Source organism: Lactuca saligna, chromosome 3, assembly GCF_052625555.1.
Source record: "Lactuca saligna cultivar CGN05327 chromosome 3, ASM5262555v1, whole genome shotgun sequence".
NCBI lineage: Eukaryota > Viridiplantae > Streptophyta > Magnoliopsida > Asterales > Asteraceae > Lactuca > Lactuca saligna.
The window spans coordinates 135,604,500-135,622,746 of record NC_136419.1 but is presented as its reverse complement, the minus strand read 5'-3'; the positions used below and the strand labels follow the sequence as shown (position 1 = coordinate 135,622,746).

General features: G+C 33.8%; 1 protein-coding gene across 1 annotated transcript; it reads right to left on the bottom strand.

The window, feature by feature from the left end:
• Positions 1-241: 241 nt before the first annotated feature.
• LOC145035999 (uncharacterized) lies at positions 242-4,705 on the bottom strand. Its single transcript, XM_078984490.1, has 3 exons — positions 4,307-4,705; positions 3,275-4,235; positions 242-3,177 (listed from the first exon to the last, which is right to left on the bottom strand). The coding sequence occupies exons 1-3, from the start codon at positions 4,703-4,705 to the stop codon at positions 242-244; spliced, it is 4,296 nt and encodes a 1,431-aa protein (XP_078840616.1).
• Between the last annotated feature and the right edge of the window lie 13,542 nt (positions 4,706-18,247).

The following is an 18,247-nucleotide window of genomic DNA, read 5'->3' as shown; positions in this document are numbered from 1 at the left end:
TCTATGATGATGAACCATGTTTCGTTTTTTCTGAAGTTAGGCTTCCATTTCTGCAGCACGCGCACCTGTATCATTTTTCCCAAGCATCCGGTGTGTAGGTTTGAAATTCTATCCATTTCGAGTGACATGATTTTGTGACTGTGTAAACATGAAATATATAGTTAGTATACTCTACCATTTTGTTAATTTAGAGATGTAGTATAGATATATGTGACATGTATGTAATTCAATTTAGTACAATTTAAGATTTTAAAATCATGGATGATATGAAAACCTCGTGCATATCAATTTTTGTTAGCAAATCTTTAAAGATGACATTTCTGGTGGTATTTGCGGGTATATCACATTCAGGATCCAATAGAATTTTAATTGACTGTGGTGAGGTAGCTCTTGACAATGCTACATATAGTTGCCCATGCGTGAAAACAGATTGTGGTAAATATAACCCAACTTTCTTTAGAGATTGTCCCTGGCTTTTGTTAATGGTCATTGCGTAACATACTTTGACTGGAAATTGTTTTCGGGTGAAAATGAAAGGCAAATCAGAAGTGTTGTGTACAAATTTGATTCTTGGAATATACACCCGCTTTCCTACAGAAGTTCCTGTTATAATAAAGGCCTCGATAACAGATGGCAATAATTGGGAGACAATTAGTCTTGTCCCGTTACATAAACCTTCTTTTTGGTTGATGTTCCTTAATAGCATGATGGGAGTATTAATTTTCAAAACTAATTCATGTGTTGGAACCCCCGAAAATTCTAATTTATTAAGATATTCTTGTGGATATAACGTGTCTAATTCGATTGTGTCTTGTGTATGCGAGATGACTGAATCACAACTGTTATACACAATTTGATGACCTGTATTCTTCAGTGAGATGAAAGCATTCACCTTATCTGCGGTTTCATTTTTCGGACAAATAATGGCTCTATCTGATAAATTTTCAGGTGATGGATTTGCCAATATTTCACTTCCATATACAAAATCTATAAGTGATTGAAGTCCTTTCGTTGTGTCAATGATAAATTTGGGAGGTATATCTATAACTTTTGTGTTTTCTGGATCGGTTGCATCTGGAACGCCAATATTTCCATTTCCAATATCAAGGATCCAAGAAGCAAATTCAGATAACGAATGAGAAGGAATAGTTGTATTATCTGCATTAGATAGACGCATATTGTAGTGTAACTTGTAAACGGTAAAATGAGGCCATAAATATGAGTTTGGTAAAGTTAGGGCCATTATTTGTGATTTTGTGCTTTTTGGTTGAATGGGAAGTGTTTGACGGAAATCACCGCCTAAAAGCATTGACATTCCACCAAAATGACATTTGTTATTCTCGAGTACATCTTTCAACGATCGATCCAAAGATTCAAAGCATCGCCGATCACTCATTGGAGCTTCATCCCATATAATCATTGAAGTCTTTTTCAACAGCTCCGCAAGTTGGGTATTCTTTTTAATATTGCAACATGATCTATCTGTAAGTTCTGTTGGAATTATGAATCTAGAATGTGCAGTGCGTCCTGAAGGTAGTAGTAGGGATGCGATACCTGAGGCTGCGACAGCTAGCACTATTTTTCCTATAGATCTGAAGTATGACAATATGGTAGTCCATAGATATGTTTTTCCGGTGCCAGCGTGTCCATATACAAACAAAAGTAGTTGTTTTTGGTTTTGTTCAGCATTTACAATATCCTCATATATTCTTAGTTGGTTTAGATTTAGCTGTAAAACCATAGATGCATGTTGAGAAGCTAGTGATTGTTTGTCATAGTTTGTTTCTTCAAGGAGGAGTCGATTTCTAAGTACAGCAAGGAGTGACGGTGAAGGCAGAGGTAAGCCAAAATCTGCAAGGGATCTAGATGGTGTAGATGCAAGTAACAATTTTTGAATTTCCAGAAGTATTTGTTGTTCTACAATGTCATCGTGTAACTCGGGAGTTGGTGACTCTAAAGTTAATTCACGGTGAATGTCATCCCCCATTTTGGATTTTGCAGATTCCCATAAGAGAAATGGACTACCTACATCACAAAATAGAAGCAAATGGCAAAAAAGAGACCGCAGTTCACTTGCGGTAGCCCAAGAAGATGCCTCTGTAAAAGCTGCTAACCATTCCCGATCATCACCGGTTAAACCTAAAGCCTCACAAGCCGCACGAAAAGTAGAGTGTGTAATTCCGTGTACAGTACGAATATCATCATATGATATGCACCCTTTCTGGTGACATAATAGAATCCTAAGGTAAAACAACTCTCCTGCTGTTGGGTGCACATATGCGAGTCTCCCAATTGATGTACTATTTGCTTTAAATCTGTGGCTCCATCTTTTAGCTGAGGCATTCCAACGAAATTTGGTAGGATAATCTAAATATGTTAAATTGACCCCTCGAATATCTATGTGGTTGTTGTACATCCATTCTGTTAATGTTGTTACAGCAAAAGTAGGATTGTTGACCACCAAGCTTAGTTGTGTATTCCCTTTAAAAATAGTTGTCTGCATACCTTCCAAATGAACAGCTAAAACTTGCACAGCTGGATCACGTTCATGAATTGGGAAATTTAAAATTCTCCAATCAGCTTCATGAGGACATATGTAACGACCATCTAAAAAAGTGTTAATTTCATTGACAAAAGGCAAATTGCTGGAAGAAGCAATGTTAACAGTCGATTCAGATCGTTGTAGGACAAACCGGACACGATCAACACCCTTTGAAACATACTTGAATAGATACTTTATCATCATATTCCAGCCACAGTGTTCAACGTTTATATGTGCATCAAATGGTGTGCATAATCGCTTATTATAGGGTACCACATATCCATTATCAACTTTTATGCCATTTTGGAGTACATGACATACCCCAGCACGTCGCCTATAATGAACATATCCGTTATCATCAAATGTTGTAGACGAAGTGAAGGCTTTTGGAAAACGCTTACTACACTTATTATCTCGCATACATGGAGCACCCATGTTTAACAAACCACAAGGACCATGTAACATGCAGGTGGTTACTGTCCGATATAATGCAACCTCGGTTGTAAGATTGGGCAATTCTGCTGTAATATATTTGTCAACATCTGTGGGTTCATATATTTTAAATGGAGATGCAACCCAAAGAAGCAAATGACAATGGGGAAGACCCCGCTTCTGAAATTCTATAGTGTAAAGATCTGCAAACAAATAGTAATTATTTGGAAATATATATTAAACAATGACATTATGCAAGAGCACATTATTAAAAAATGCCAATAAAGATGAACAACTTACGCGCATCAACATCACCGAAAGTTTTGTCTTCCTTGAGGAAGTCAACTAAAGCATCAACTTTAATTCGGAAAACTCGAGCAATAATGTCAGGTCTATCTTGAATATTACCTTGACCAATAGTACTTGTATATCGCCTATATTTAGGCCACTTTACATTACAAGTAAAAGTAATGAAGTATTGCGGTTTACCATGAACCCTACATATTGCCAACACATCCTGATAATGCTTATACATGTATCTAGGTCCTCCCACGAATGATGCGGGGAGAAACACACGCCTTCCTATGACCTGTGTATCAGTATCACCTCTAGACAAAGCATCATAAATGCCAGTAACATACTCAGAACGAAGTTGTTGTTGGTGATGTTCAATGTAATCTAGCCTTGATTGTTCAATACATGTATAAGCATCAACTAAATACTGCTGAAATAGGCGTCGACCACGTAATAAAAGCGAGTAAACACCTAAACGATCATGAATCTGATAGCTGTAGAACATATTATTTGTCAGGTTCTTATCCCGACCAGAAGATTGATTGTGTATCTGTAATTGCGGAGACCAACCTGCTTCACCGTACGGAAATAATAGGGGATACATCAAAGGCATGTAACTTGGATGTAATTTACTTATACGTTGAGGTAAACCTGTCTTTGAGTATATGACAACATCATAGGAGGCGCCACTAACATCATCTCCACAAACGATGCAACCCAAAGTACCGGCAGCCGGGGGACCATATCTCCTATCAGGAACAGTGTTAAATAGACGAACAGCATACGAATCCAAACTCATAGACTGCGAAATTTCTTTTGCTGTCTTAAAAGTACGCACATATTCGTTGTTTGCAGTTAACATGTCACTCAGACAAGTGACAATATCTGCAGATAAAATCACATTGTTGTCTTCATGAAAAGCACGAATTCGATTAACAACTTCATTCTTAGTATCACACATATATAACTGTAAAAAACGTGGGGGCCACCATCTTATGGACAAAGAGACCCAATCCAATGGGAAATCTGACCCGATACCTTGAAGACGTATGGAGCATGACTTTTATTAATTTCTTCATCCACCTTTGCACCAAAAGACGTCATAGAAAACATGGAATTATATGCTCTGATATTGCGCATAAAACTATCATCTTCAAAAAACCGAGACAACACATTTGGTGGAGTAATAGGATTTGGAAGAACAACATCACCCGATCGACAACAATGAGTATAACGTGGGTGATTAACTCGAGAATACCGAAGAACTCTTTCAGTAAACCAAAATAAAGCACCACAGAATTCGCATACACAAGAGCAATCACCACAATCATAATAAACAGGTAGTACATCAACATCAATGGGAAATGAAATCGTCCTTGAGTGAGCTGATGTCGACGCCACAGAGGTAGAACTTCTTTTCCGTTTGTTAGAAGACATTAACGTAAAAGGCAATACTCATGTAGAAGGAGACAGAAGAAACAGTGATACAAAGAAAATAAAACTATATTACGGAAACAACAATAAGTAGAATAATTCAAATTGTGCAGAACATAATTTATTGTATACAAAAACAGGGAAAAACACCCAAAAAGAAAAGGGTAAAAACATACCTTAGTCAATGCTAAATGCCTTCACTCTTTTATTGAATAATCCAGGAAGATGATTCAATCCTTAGTTATGAAGCTGATTTGCAATCAAAATTCTATTGGATTATTATATATCTATATAAAGATCAGATCCTACTTCTTGACACCACCAAGCTAAAAAAAGATATTCAATTAATTTTAAAATCTCACCACCAAAAATCTCAAACAACAAAATTAGGTCTTTGCGAGAAGCCCTTAATATAAAGTGTTATTCAGTAACATGCAAAGGGTTGGAATTTGAAAATCAGTGAAAATCTCATCATTTGTGATTCCATTAACTTTCCATTTTGTAAATGATTTGTAATATTTTGATTTTATATAGACTGAAGTTTCAATCAAAACTCTTCATAAATTTCATAAATTCTATTATGAGTTACATCAAAATTCTCTCTTAGGGATTTGACTATTTTCTCATGATTTTGACCAAATAAAGTTTGACCAGTCAAACCAAACCATTTCAAAAATTCTTTCAGGTAAGGCCTGGGTCTGGTCGGCATAAGACTCGGTTGTGGTTCCCATTCTACCCTTCAATTGAACGACCAATCTTCTTAGTTTGCTTATGGTGGTGGGGTCTAACATAAGAACAATTTGTTGTGGGTGTTATTAGTGAGGAGTTGTATGTGCATCTTAAATGGTGGTATGTGGAGAGGATTATACAGTGCTACATGCTGAATTGTTGTTGTTTCCTTTTTTGATTACTTATTGGGTCCTCAACCTTACATGTTGTGATATTAGTGTTTATTATAATGCAATTAGTGAAGGATGGAATTGTTAATTCCAATGAAGTGGACCATTCTATTTATCTCTGATTCCATTATACCCTTGCAAAAGGTTGGAATTGTAGTTCAGTAAAACCCATAATTTGTTTTTGCTGTTTAGGTTTGTAATTGTTGTTTACTTTAATATGAAATTAAACTTTTTCATCGGCTGGTATTACGAAGTTATAATTGCTATTTGTTCATATACACTGGAAGACTTTGATATCTTATGACAGTCATTAATGAAGAAATTCTGATTATTCCTTTTACAGGTTGAGGAAATCAGCAGGAGATGAAGATCAAAAAGATGTTGAATATTTAGAAAAAAGAAGATGAAGATTAAAAAAATGCATGAACAGGGAGATGAAGATCAAAACGATGCGTGATATCCAGAAGAAAGAAGATGAATATAAAAAAAATGCATATAATCTATATGGAAAATCACACTGAACAATCTTATTTTTATATTCAAACAATGCATTCGAGGATCCATTAGAAGGAAATGAAGATTAAAAAAAGCATTATAAATCTGAGATGAAATGACCAAAAACAGTAGATATAGGAACATCCTTATCGGTTGTATTTAGACACAGAGTCCGTAAACGCGATCTTCAACGAAGGGGTTACAGATAGGAAGACGAAGAGAATCAAAGATACGATGAGAACGTAGGGTTTACAGATAGCAAGAGAATGATTATTTTGGGGAAGAAACCGGAATTTGGTTGGTTACAGGAGAAGGGAATCAATGAGTGGGTCGCATTCAGTCGGTAATCGGATTCAAAAGCATTGGTGGGTGGTTCTTTTTGGATTGCTGATCGTAAATTTTTGGGGAAGAAACCGGAATTTGGTTGGTTACAGTAGAACGGAATCAATGGGTGGGTCGGATTCAGTCGGTAGGCGGATTCAATGGATGGGTCGGATTTAGTTGGTAGTCGGATTCAAAAGCATTGATGGGTGGTTCGGATTTAATCTATGTAGATAGCAGAGGCCACAATCCTATTTAGATAGCAGAGGCCAAAAGCCACGGCTTTTAATATAGTATATAATTGATGATATTATATAATAAAATATATTAAATATAAAAGAAAACAACCACACGTAATGAACAAAGAATATGACAAATTACAAAATTAAGTTATTGTAATAAACATAGATGAACAAGTTACTAATAAAAATTAAGAATAAAGTTTTTTTACTAATAATAAAAAAATAATTAAAAATTAATGATAGATTTGTACTTTAATAACATTTAAAGTATAAAAATACAGGCACTAATATTATCTTTGCATAACTTCAATTTTGTAATTCTACATATTTCTTTGTATACTTCTTACATTAAGGATTATATATACATGTCATAATGATTTTACATAAATGCATGAGTTATTTAAGTTGAAATTTTGTTCTAAATGTAAATATACAATAAGATCTTTACTCATTTTCCATATTATTAAATTATCAAATTATATATATATATAGTTAAAGGTTTTATATATATATATATATATATATATATATATATATATATATATATATATATATATATATATATAACCTTTAACTATCTAAAAAATCATAAATACCATTTTTTTCCCTAACACTATTGGTGGTCTCTTTTTCCGGCACCAAAGTCCGTCATTCTTCCATCTACATTTTTCATAGCAACCTGTATGTACGCCTTCCTCGATCAAATATCATTAGATTTAGAGACATCTACTGATGACATTTCACCCTTTTTGCACATGATTGTCATCGATTACAAAATAAAAGGACCAACTTTTGAAATTGAATGTGATATCGGTTTGACCGGAGTGATGAAATCTAGAAGTACGCGTTGAAAGAAGATATGTACCGAACCAATCAACGTACGCCATATGATGAAAGTAAGATTCAACCTGAAACGCCAAGAATTATTCCTCCTACATTATTTTAACAAAAGATAACTATTTACATAAATGCACTTACCTGTGTTTAATTTACAGGAATTATGAAATTGAAAATGGTAGCCGAAAGACGTCAAAAGCAAAAAGTGCAAGTCCTTGACAGTGAAGACATTATCAGATAATTGTTAAAATTTTCACCGAATAAAAACATGAAATTTCGAAGTTCAAATCATATCGTGTCGATTGTGTGGTTATCATTTTTGCATGTCAAATTCGAATTTAATTTCTCATCAGACCAAGTACGACCTAAATTCTCACAAAGTACCACAAGTATTCCACCTTGGTTTTCACTTTGTTGAATATTCTTCATTCCCATCTTGACAAAGGAATGACAAGTTGGACTCTCAATATGGTACATTTATGGGTTTATTCAAGAAATAACATCATAATAATCCTTTGGTTGAAGCAATTGCACAAATTTCCAAGTATGTAAAATTATTTAAGGAAATGAACTAAAAAGAAAAAGTTGGAAGAGCTTGCTAACATCTTGATGAAAAAACTGATGGGTTTTGGTCATAAGACATCCTATGTGCTCATACAAACCCTAATGCTTGGATCTAGGTTTCTCTATTGTACATGCTTTGAATCCAAGACTATAAACCCTAATTCTAGCATGCAAGTAATCATATTAACATAAGAATGAGTTTATAATGTTACCTTGATTGTTATGTAGCAATAACAATCCCAATCCCACCTTGAATTGACTTTGGAATGCTTAGAGTCACAAGTGTCACTCCTCTAATGGCTTACAAACACCAAGAGCAAATGGAGAAGGTATAAAGAGAGAGGAGAGAGGTTAGAATTCGCCCTTAGGACTCCTTGGGAAGGGATACATGAATTCATGAGCCAAGGGGTGTTTATATAGGTGTAGAGATAAGGTTTCAGTCATTATCCTTATCTAGTTGCTTATTCACAAAGCAACCCATAAGATAATCCTTGAATCCTTATCATAGTCGAATTCTAAGGCCTTATCACCTCAAATTCGTTCATCATATATTTAAGATAATCCTTACCTTATTTTGTAACTATCACATAATTACAAATCAGCCCCTCTAGTTTAATTAATTACACTTGATCACAAAATTAATTCCTAATTAATTATTGACCAATATTAATTAAACAAATATGATTTCTCCTTTAATATATTATTCTTATAAAATATTAATAAATCATAATAACCTCTCTCTCTATTTATTTCTCTAATCAAGTTGCTTTGGTGAAGGCAACCCAAAAGGACCATGCACCATCGGGTCAAGTACATACCAAAATAGTTATGGACTTAGACACTAATCCAACAGTCTCCCACTTGGATAAGTCTAACAACTATTCTGCGTATGACTTCGGATCCTAATCTGCAATCGTAGCTTTCCAAAGCCGCTGTCAACTCTAATCCTATCAGATACGCGTGTCCTTAGATAAGGGATCATATATTCCTCCATTCTAGATATCATATGAGATATGATTTTAAATCATTCTCTTTGTACTATATCTCGATTTCCGATTTATGACGACAGACTAATTGAACAAATCAAATTAGCCCTAGCCCGGCCGAGCATTTACGTTTGTCATCACTAAACCATCGAGGGGCCCAAAAGATATCGCTTTTATTCTTTGAATAAAAGGAACGGATAAACTTTGATACAATGCTTGCTTGCACTCACTCACCGAATCACACACAACAATATGTTTTATAACACCAAGTTACTGGTGCGTTTACATATTATCAATGTGCAACCGATTTGCAAGATACAACTCACACATCTCAGTTTCAAGAATATAAGATGTTATCGTCTCACCAATCACTTATAATTCATGGAGTGATCCAAGTGAGCGTGGGTTTAATCCAATGCTCAAATCATATTCATAAGCACTCATGAACGTTGCAGCAAACATTTGCTTATGTCTAATACTCTTCTAGACAATCCACACACCAATTCACGACAGTCTTCATTCATACCTACTTCCAACATATGAACGACTGTGGCCCGTTCAAATAATTCGATTATTCTTAATAAACTCAATTATTCTGGAAGTCAAAACATGCAAGGTGAAACACGAGAATAATACTAATCCCTTATGGCCTCAAACCTTTGAGTATAAATAAATCTCCTTTTATTTATCACCATATCGATTACTCATTATTTGTCGTTTCGGGTAATCAACTTCTTACTTGAATTATAACACTTGTCCCATGCTCTTAGCATGCACACAATGTTTACCTACAGTTCTTACTTTGTGAAATAGATCAAATTGAACACATTTCCAATCATTCTCATTTCACAACTCCAAATCCTTTTTCATAAGTGTGAGAATATCAAATTCTTGCTACTTATAGAATATGCCAGATTCTAACACTTTATGCAACGATCCTTTCGTAATGTCACTGCATCAAAGTCACAAAAACTATGGCCAATGATATTACAAAACCTTCTATCGGAAATTGTTACAAGAAAATTCCTTAGATATGATGTCTCTCACTCAAAGTACATTCCTTTGAATATCCTTTTGCATAAAAGTTTCTAATCTAGTCGTAGATTTTTCAATATTTACTTCCCAATATGGACATGCTTCCATATTTTCCATATGACAACTTATTCTTAATAGAATCTTATCTATTCATAATAATGTCAATATGGTCCATTCAATACCATGCTTCCAACTACTCACAAGCAACCAATCCTCGTCGAACTTTGGATTGTTCTTTGATAGTTGTTTAATTATTTTAGTCAAAACCGATTCTAGTCCCTTTTCCCTCTAAATGCGCTAGACATTTGGAAAATTTAAGAATGGTCAAACATTAAAGCATTTGCAATCGATCCTATACCCGAAGCGTATGGGACACGACGCATAATGTTTTATTTGCTATGTTCTCAAAATTCGAATTGTGAAGAGGAATGCCGTAATCATAATCGAAATTTTAAGAACACACAATGTACCTTTGACTAAATTTATTAACATTCCACAACCTAATCCTTTAGATTTGAAATGAAGCATAATATTCTCTCCTTTAATTATAGCAAAACAACTTTATAACCCTTACTACTTTGCAAGGTTTAACTCTTGTTTTCTATAATTAATATTGCCAACTTTGCAATATGTGCCTTAATAATCATACAATCATAACATTTATGCTCCCACTATCATGATGATTATTGTAAAACATAACACTTATGCTCCCACTAGCTTCGACATGTATTCATAAACATCTTAACTTTCAGAAAGACAATACCTATTGAATTTCTTAAGTCCATGTTTTTTGCCTTAGATAGTTCATATGTGTGTCTTAACAATTAAGACTAATTGCCAAACCTCACAATTCAAATTATGGAAAGGGTGTCACACCCCGCTAAAGCGGAAACGCAAGGTATGACAGCGATAACGGTTTCAATGCAAAAGATAAAGATACATCACCATAGCAGTATTTAAAGTTTACAACCCATAGCTTCAAAAGAAACAAAATACAAGTTTTTCAAAATAACATTGTTGAAAATATAACTTCAAAATAGCTTCAACACGATGCAGCATGCTCTATGATGATGAATCTTTACATCCACTTACTAATTACTTCCTGAAAAAGCATGTAAAACGAGCGTCAACTATGAAAATAGTTGGTGAGTATCACAAGTTTATAAATCGAGGGTACAATAATGCTTTTCGTAAGTACAAGTACATTGCTTTAATGATAAAACAAAGTTGATTGCTATTAAGGTATACAAGTTTATTGCTAGAACGGGAAACGCGTTTGTATGTGTATGAGCAAATAATGAGTCTCAACCAAACCTATGACTGAAGCCCTATCGAGATCTATGCTTATCGTTCCATAGATGAATATGGTATCATGCACTCCAGCGATTCGGGCGAGTGAGGAGTTGTCAATTCCTAATAGCGCTATCCATAACGACCATTGGCTCAAAGAGTTAATGGTTAGAGATAAGGGAAGGGCCTTAGTACGATAAGTTCTCATGTTCCGTGTTGCATAGACATACATAAAGAAACATAGCAATACAATAGCAATCATGTTTGATACAATTCAATTTAAATACAACATGCAAACAGTAGTTTTTCTGGACATGCTTTTCCACCCCAAAACATAAAAACCGAAAATAGAGGAGTGCGTGAATACTCACAGTGTTTTGTGTAGACACAAGCGGTACTTCGGGATGCACCAACGTCTTACTACCGGGATCCTACGACATCAAACACACGCACTAGTGAGTTTCCATGTCGATATCTAATGCTAATATACTAAACTCTACATATAGGGAAATGCCAATTTATGTTTTAGTATTGGATTTTATATCAATTAGTTACACTTTTTCTGAAGTAATGAAATTCTATATATCGGGCGATTAATTACAACCTTGGAATATAAACTTTCCAAATTTTTAAGTCCTTATTACAACATAAATTCACGAAAATAGCATTCGAGGGATAAAAATTCTCAAACTTTTTATTTAACTGTTATTACACAATACTAAGCTGGGAAAATTATAAAAATGGATTTCCAAGCTGTTTAATTATATTTTATGATTTTTGAGCATTTATTTCAATAAAAATTGAAATAAATAGAAAACAGTTTCCAAAATTACCCAAACTTTTTATTTAATTGTTATTATACATAAATAGGCTGGGAAAATATAAAAGATATTTTTCAGTGGGTATTTCTATTTTTCCTTGCTTTATTCCTTTAAATAGTCATTAATTAAAGAAATAATATTAAACAGTTAAAATAAATCACCATAAATTTTTGTAACATCATTTACAGTATAAATATCCTGGGAAAAATATCAAAAGTGGTTTTCATAATGTATAAACTGGTTTTGGGTATTTATGTATATTTAAGTGTATTTTAGTGCAATTAACTTTAGAAAATAAGAGAAAAATAGGTTACAGTAGAGAAAAATATTCAAAATTTTTATGTAACCTCCTACTCTATAATATTATATCCTGGTAAATTTTCATGAATTTTGGATAATCAGAACTATTTCTCCCATTTTTAGACCATTATAATTACCAAAAATTGGGAAAAATAGTAAAACATGATGGAAAATCTTGAAATTATTTTCTGGAGTCACCCATCATAGGTAAGGTATGCGAAAATTGTTAGATACAATTTTCACATCCTATAAAGTGGTTTTGTAATTTATCATGTCCTAAATAAAAGAAAATTAGAAATCATATGAAACAGTAACAAAAATTGCTGAAATTTGGTGAGGGGTCATTATTCCCCATAAGGATCATCCATGAATTTATTTAGGATTTATTGACCTCTGGAAGTATTTTATATGATTTATGCCCTTGGTTTTAGCAATAATTCTAATAAATCAAAGAAATAACAAAAGCTCTTGAAATTTTCCAGATTATCTCATGCATGCAAGGGCTTCCAAAAGGAAAAATGTAAAAAAAATGTATTCAGAAGAGAAATGAGGGTAATGATTCCAAACAATTTAAGAAAAGTTGCATGCAATAATGCATGAAGTGTAAATGTAGCTGAAGTTCATGAATTTGTGTAGTCCATTCAGTGAGGTTTTAAGCCACGAAATTTCAACCATAATTCACTAGATATGTTAAGTTTCTAATGTATTTTTCCTCAGATTTATGGTTGGGTTTAAGGCCATTGTTTAAGCAAGATAAAAATAGTGATCACAGAAAAAGAGCTGTATGCGCAACCTTTTTGTAAAATCTGCTAAAAATCGGATATTTAATATTTTATAGTGAGACCAGTTGGGTTTGAAAGTTAACTTGTGGAACTAACCAATAAAAAAAGAATATCATGATTTGGTTAAGAAATGACTGAGTTATGACTGTTCAAAGTCGAACAAAGTAATCTGGCAGATTGCATGTTTGCTTGTGTGCATTATTAGGGTATTTCAACAAGAACATCATGCATGTCTTTGGTAAGGCCCGATTTCTAACACATGCATGGAATGAATGAGCATCCAAGATGTACTAGAAATGGTTTAAATGCTTTTGTTCATGCATGAACACAAAAGAAATGGAGAAGAACATGAAATATTAGGTTTTGATGTCACATGATCATATGTGCATCTTTTCCACTCCTTGCATGGGTTTGATCCCGGATTTTCACCATCTCTAACACATGCATTGTGTTATGGTGAGAATATACAAACCACAAGGGGAGAATAAAGATTTCTAGCCATGGAAAGGCATAGAATCCGAAAAGTAGAGAAGACTAAGAAGAAAAAGAGGTTTAACCATGAAACTATGGAAGAAGATGTTGTTGTTTACCTTGGTTTTGACCTTGAGAGAAGTAAGAACACTTCAAGGGCTTCACAATCTCGAAATTTTGCAGAGAAATGAGAGGATTTTCGTGAGTTTAGAGAGAGGGAAGAAGAGAGTGAAGTGTGTGAAGAGAGTGAAGTGAGAGAGTGAAGAGGGAAGAGGTGGAATAAGGGTTTAAGCTTAATGATTGTGTTTTGGGGAAGAGAGAGGGCATGGGGAGGGGTGATGGCCGGTTTTTGCATGCATTTTGGCCTCCTCTCTCCTAAATTTTAAACTTTATAAACTTCCCTCCTATATTTTATATAAAAACATTCATTTTTATAAAATGTTTATTAAGCAATTTGATTTATTTAAAAATCTTGTTTTCAACAAATAGTTTATGATTAATACTTGTAATTTATATTTCTAGTTCATTGGTATAATCCATAATTTGATTAATAAAATTTGATATTAGGAAGTTTATAGCCAAATTTTATAAAGTTTTTAAGCTTTATAATTTATAACTTTGGATTTTTGGCTCTTTAGGGTTTTTGGAATATTGTTTGATATTCAACAACATGTTGAAGTATAATTAGAATGTTTTAATTTATTTTTAGAGTTTTATACCCTATTTCAATTATAACAAAGCTTGAAGCTTTATTCTAATTATAGTATTGGCATTTCCTATTGTAGCTAAGCAACTTACTAGAATTGTAAGTATCAAGTATATTAGTCCTAGACCTTAGTTGGATCCTAGTTTATGCAAGATTTTTAACCTAATTTATACTACTAGGTCATGGCATGTTGTGCATGAATGGTTATTATAAAGATGCATGAGTCCAAGAATGACCTGAATTGGCAGTTGTCACAAAGGGATACCATAACCATGATCGAATTCGAGAATGCAATTTTACAATCACTATCTTCTTAAAATCTTTCTTAGTGAAAGCATTTCGTCACAATCATTTTCATGAAGGAGGAAATCTTATGACACTTAGATTTAAATGGTGTATTTGTTCCTATCCATGTGAATTTGTTAAAACCAAAGTTTACGACAAATTCAAACTCATATGGACCGAGCCTTTTTTAATCTTGATTTCTTGCCTTATGGTAGCACATCTGCCCACCACGTCTTCCAAGTAGTTAAGCAGCTCACCTTTTCCTATCAATGTACCTTTCATTGATTAAGGTGCCTTGCCTTTTATGCGTTCAAGATGAGAACTCGTAGGACTCGCATGCATAATTAACTCAATTGGAACAATACAGAATCAAAATATTGTCAACACGATAGGTTGTAAACCTCAACTCGTGTGCTAGTGATGATCGATAAGGTTTATTTGATTTGTTCTTGAAGCCTTTCAAGACCATTAAGACTCCCACTGACTCCTTGACATATAAGATTCTCTTGTCAATAAACATTTGTTGACAACCAAATATTCAAGAGTTAGTGTAGCTTTTATCAAAACACTTCATAAATTGGTCCTAGTTGGCCTTTGTCTTCTCCAAGACATCACAACTTTCCACATTTGATGAATGTTATAAACCTTCTTAATACTTGTCACTCATTGTCACAATCTTAACTTTAAGACTTGTTATTGGAACGAAGTATTATAGACTTCTTGATTTAACCATTTCTTCAATCCTTGATTCCTCTTCTTAAACATACAATTGTACTAAGACTTACTTAGAGGATCAATTGAGACATGGTTCTTAATCATTAAGACCCATTATAAAGCATAAAAGCTACTCTCCCTTCTTCTTAGAATGGAGAAACTTTTATCTTTCAGCCTACTTGATTTTTCTTATTCGTTCTACTATTGATCTAAACTTTTTAATCAATTCAGAATTACACTTAATCTTGTATATTTACTAAGCCTTTAGTAAATCATGACGAATATCTTTGTTACTCTTATGGTGAACTTGATCAACACACAACTTGTGTACTCGATCCCCTAATCCTTCACTTGACACTTTGTCAATGAATTAGTCTAATTTCCATATATGAAATTTCTCATTCATCGTGCAACCAAGTTGCGTGATTCCAAATTTCAATCCAATTGAAACCTTGGGTGATGAGAAACTCTCCCTATTTGGTAAATTCTTGACATTTCCATAAATAACATAACTAAGAATCATATCCATTTGTTGTAGAAATATGCAAACATCAATTTTCATAACGATTTCATTGTATGGAAGTAAACAAATAAATAAGTCAAAATTTATTTTATTTATAAAAGCAGCGGAAAAACATTTGTCCTTACAATGCAAAATCTATTGAAAACTATGTCAAAGGAAAATTTCTATCATAACTATCTAAGCTCAAAATCCAATCTTCAAGTCCATGCGATCGAGATCCATCTCTTGTGATTAGATTCATCTTGCTCTCTTATCAAGCTTCCTTTCTTTTCACCGATCCTGCAAAACATTCAAATGCAGTCTTATCACATCATGTATTAAGAATCAATGAATAGGAACTTAACGGAGTTAGATAGTGGATTTTACCTGAAGCGTAGTCATACTTTTGACTCTCCCATCTCTTAGATCTCTTAGGTAAATAGGGCAACTTCGTCTCCAATGCCCCTTCTCTTGGCAATAAAAGCAAATTGACTCTTTAGGAACAACACATGGAACTACTTCAAACATCGCCTTTCTCTTATGATCAAACTTTTCGATCATTGCATGTCTTTCATTGCCATTGTCTATATCTATAGAGGTCTTGAAGGCAGATTCACCAATCAACTTTGTTTTTCTATTGCGCCAAACCATTGTTGATTCAGCAGCAATAAGCATATAGGTGAGATCAATAAGGGTCACGTCGTGGTTCATCATATAGTACTCTCTTACGAACTCACTATTCAAGTTAGGAAGTGACTGAAGAATCCAATCAACAGCCATCTCTTCACCGACAACGGATCCCATCATTCTTTATGTTCACTTGCCAAAAGGGCTTGAGTGATCTTGAACTTTTCAAGCCTTTGAACTTGTGGGTTAGGGAGAATAATTGGAGGAGGAGGAGGAAGTGAAGCATGATTTCTTGTTCCTTGATCAAATCGTGGAATATCATCTTCATGTGGAATGCTTGTTCCACGGGATTTGGGAAGACCATAGTTGTCAAACTTTGACATCTACAAAGCGGGAGAAAACAAATTCAAGTTAGTTGATAGATTGAGTCCTTAGTAAATCACCCAAATGAAATACTAAGGCTAGGACCCAACACAATATTCTACAACTCGGGAGAGGGATGCCGTAACCCTAATTGCAGAATATTTGAAGGTAAGTGAATGACGATTCACTAATTTCCACCACGAAAAACGAAAAAGAAATTTAAGTTTTAAATCTATGAAAACTCCTAGATCCTTTGAGATTCATTGAACTTTCAATGGCATGTTTAAATCTCGATATGCCCCTCTTGTTTGTGACTGGGATGCCGAGGATCACAAAGCGGGTGTGAATAACCATGCAAACTACATGGTGCCCTCACATGTTACGGTCACCTATTCGATGTGCCGGTAAACCACACACGCTCCACCGAACTATGAAAAACATTGAGTCACCATTTTCTACCTTTGCTTAGAACCATTTAGTGTGCCGGTAAACCACACACGCTCCACTAACGTCTTCGCAAGGGCACAAAGTGTACTTTCATGGAATTGCATCAATTCACTTTTGCCTAAGTAACTAAGATTGGGAATTAGAAAAACATTTAGTTACTTTGTATTTCATTATACTTATAATGGAAGGTTTCGTCCTATCCTACCCGTTCGGCTAACGACCCTCCACTAGTCAAGAGTGCGGTGGGTAAGAGTGGATACCCATTCAATCGCCATTTTATAGGCAATTTCCTTAAACACCCCTTATAGATCAGCTTCGTGAATGAGGCCTATTAACGGTAAGACTGACTTTTACTCATACATATATATAATGTTAGACTTTTAATGTTATATATAGCATAGGGTGCATTTTATACTTTTAAAATACTATGTGGTTAACTTTAACAATTATACTTTTAATTCAATTAAATGGTTAACCTAAACTTTTATGGATTTATTAAATCTCTTTTAATTATACTCCTTAATTAATTAATAAAACCATAAGGGTGTATTTGAACTTTTTAAAACATTACTAGGGTTTTAGAATTTAACATTCCTAATTAACTTTTAACCAACTTTTGAATTTCAAAACTTGAGGGCAAGTTATGAAACCTTTTTCAAAACATTAGGGTTTTAACTATTTAAATTTCAAAACTTCAAAACTTTTGGGTTCAAATTTAAACTATAAAACCTAAAGGGGAAAATATGAAACTTTTCATAACAACAAGGATCAAATAAAAAATAATTTTAAATTAACATTTAATCACATAATTATCCATATTTGATTTATTTAATGATTTCTTGCAAAACAATTTATCAA

Excerpts from the sequence above, each read along its gene's own strand:
- LOC145035999 (XM_078984490.1), bottom strand. The coding sequence starts at position 4,705 with ATGTCTTCTAACAAACGGAAAAGAAGTTCTACCTCTGTGGCGTCGACA. Across the intron at positions 4,236-4,306 it reads ATGCTCCATACGTCTTCAAG|TTATATATGTGTGATACTAA; the intron begins GTATCGGGTCAG and ends CGTTTTTTACAG. Across the intron at positions 3,178-3,274 it reads TTTCGGTGATGTTGATGCGC|ATCTTTACACTATAGAATTT; the intron begins GTAAGTTGTTCA and ends ATTTGTTTGCAG.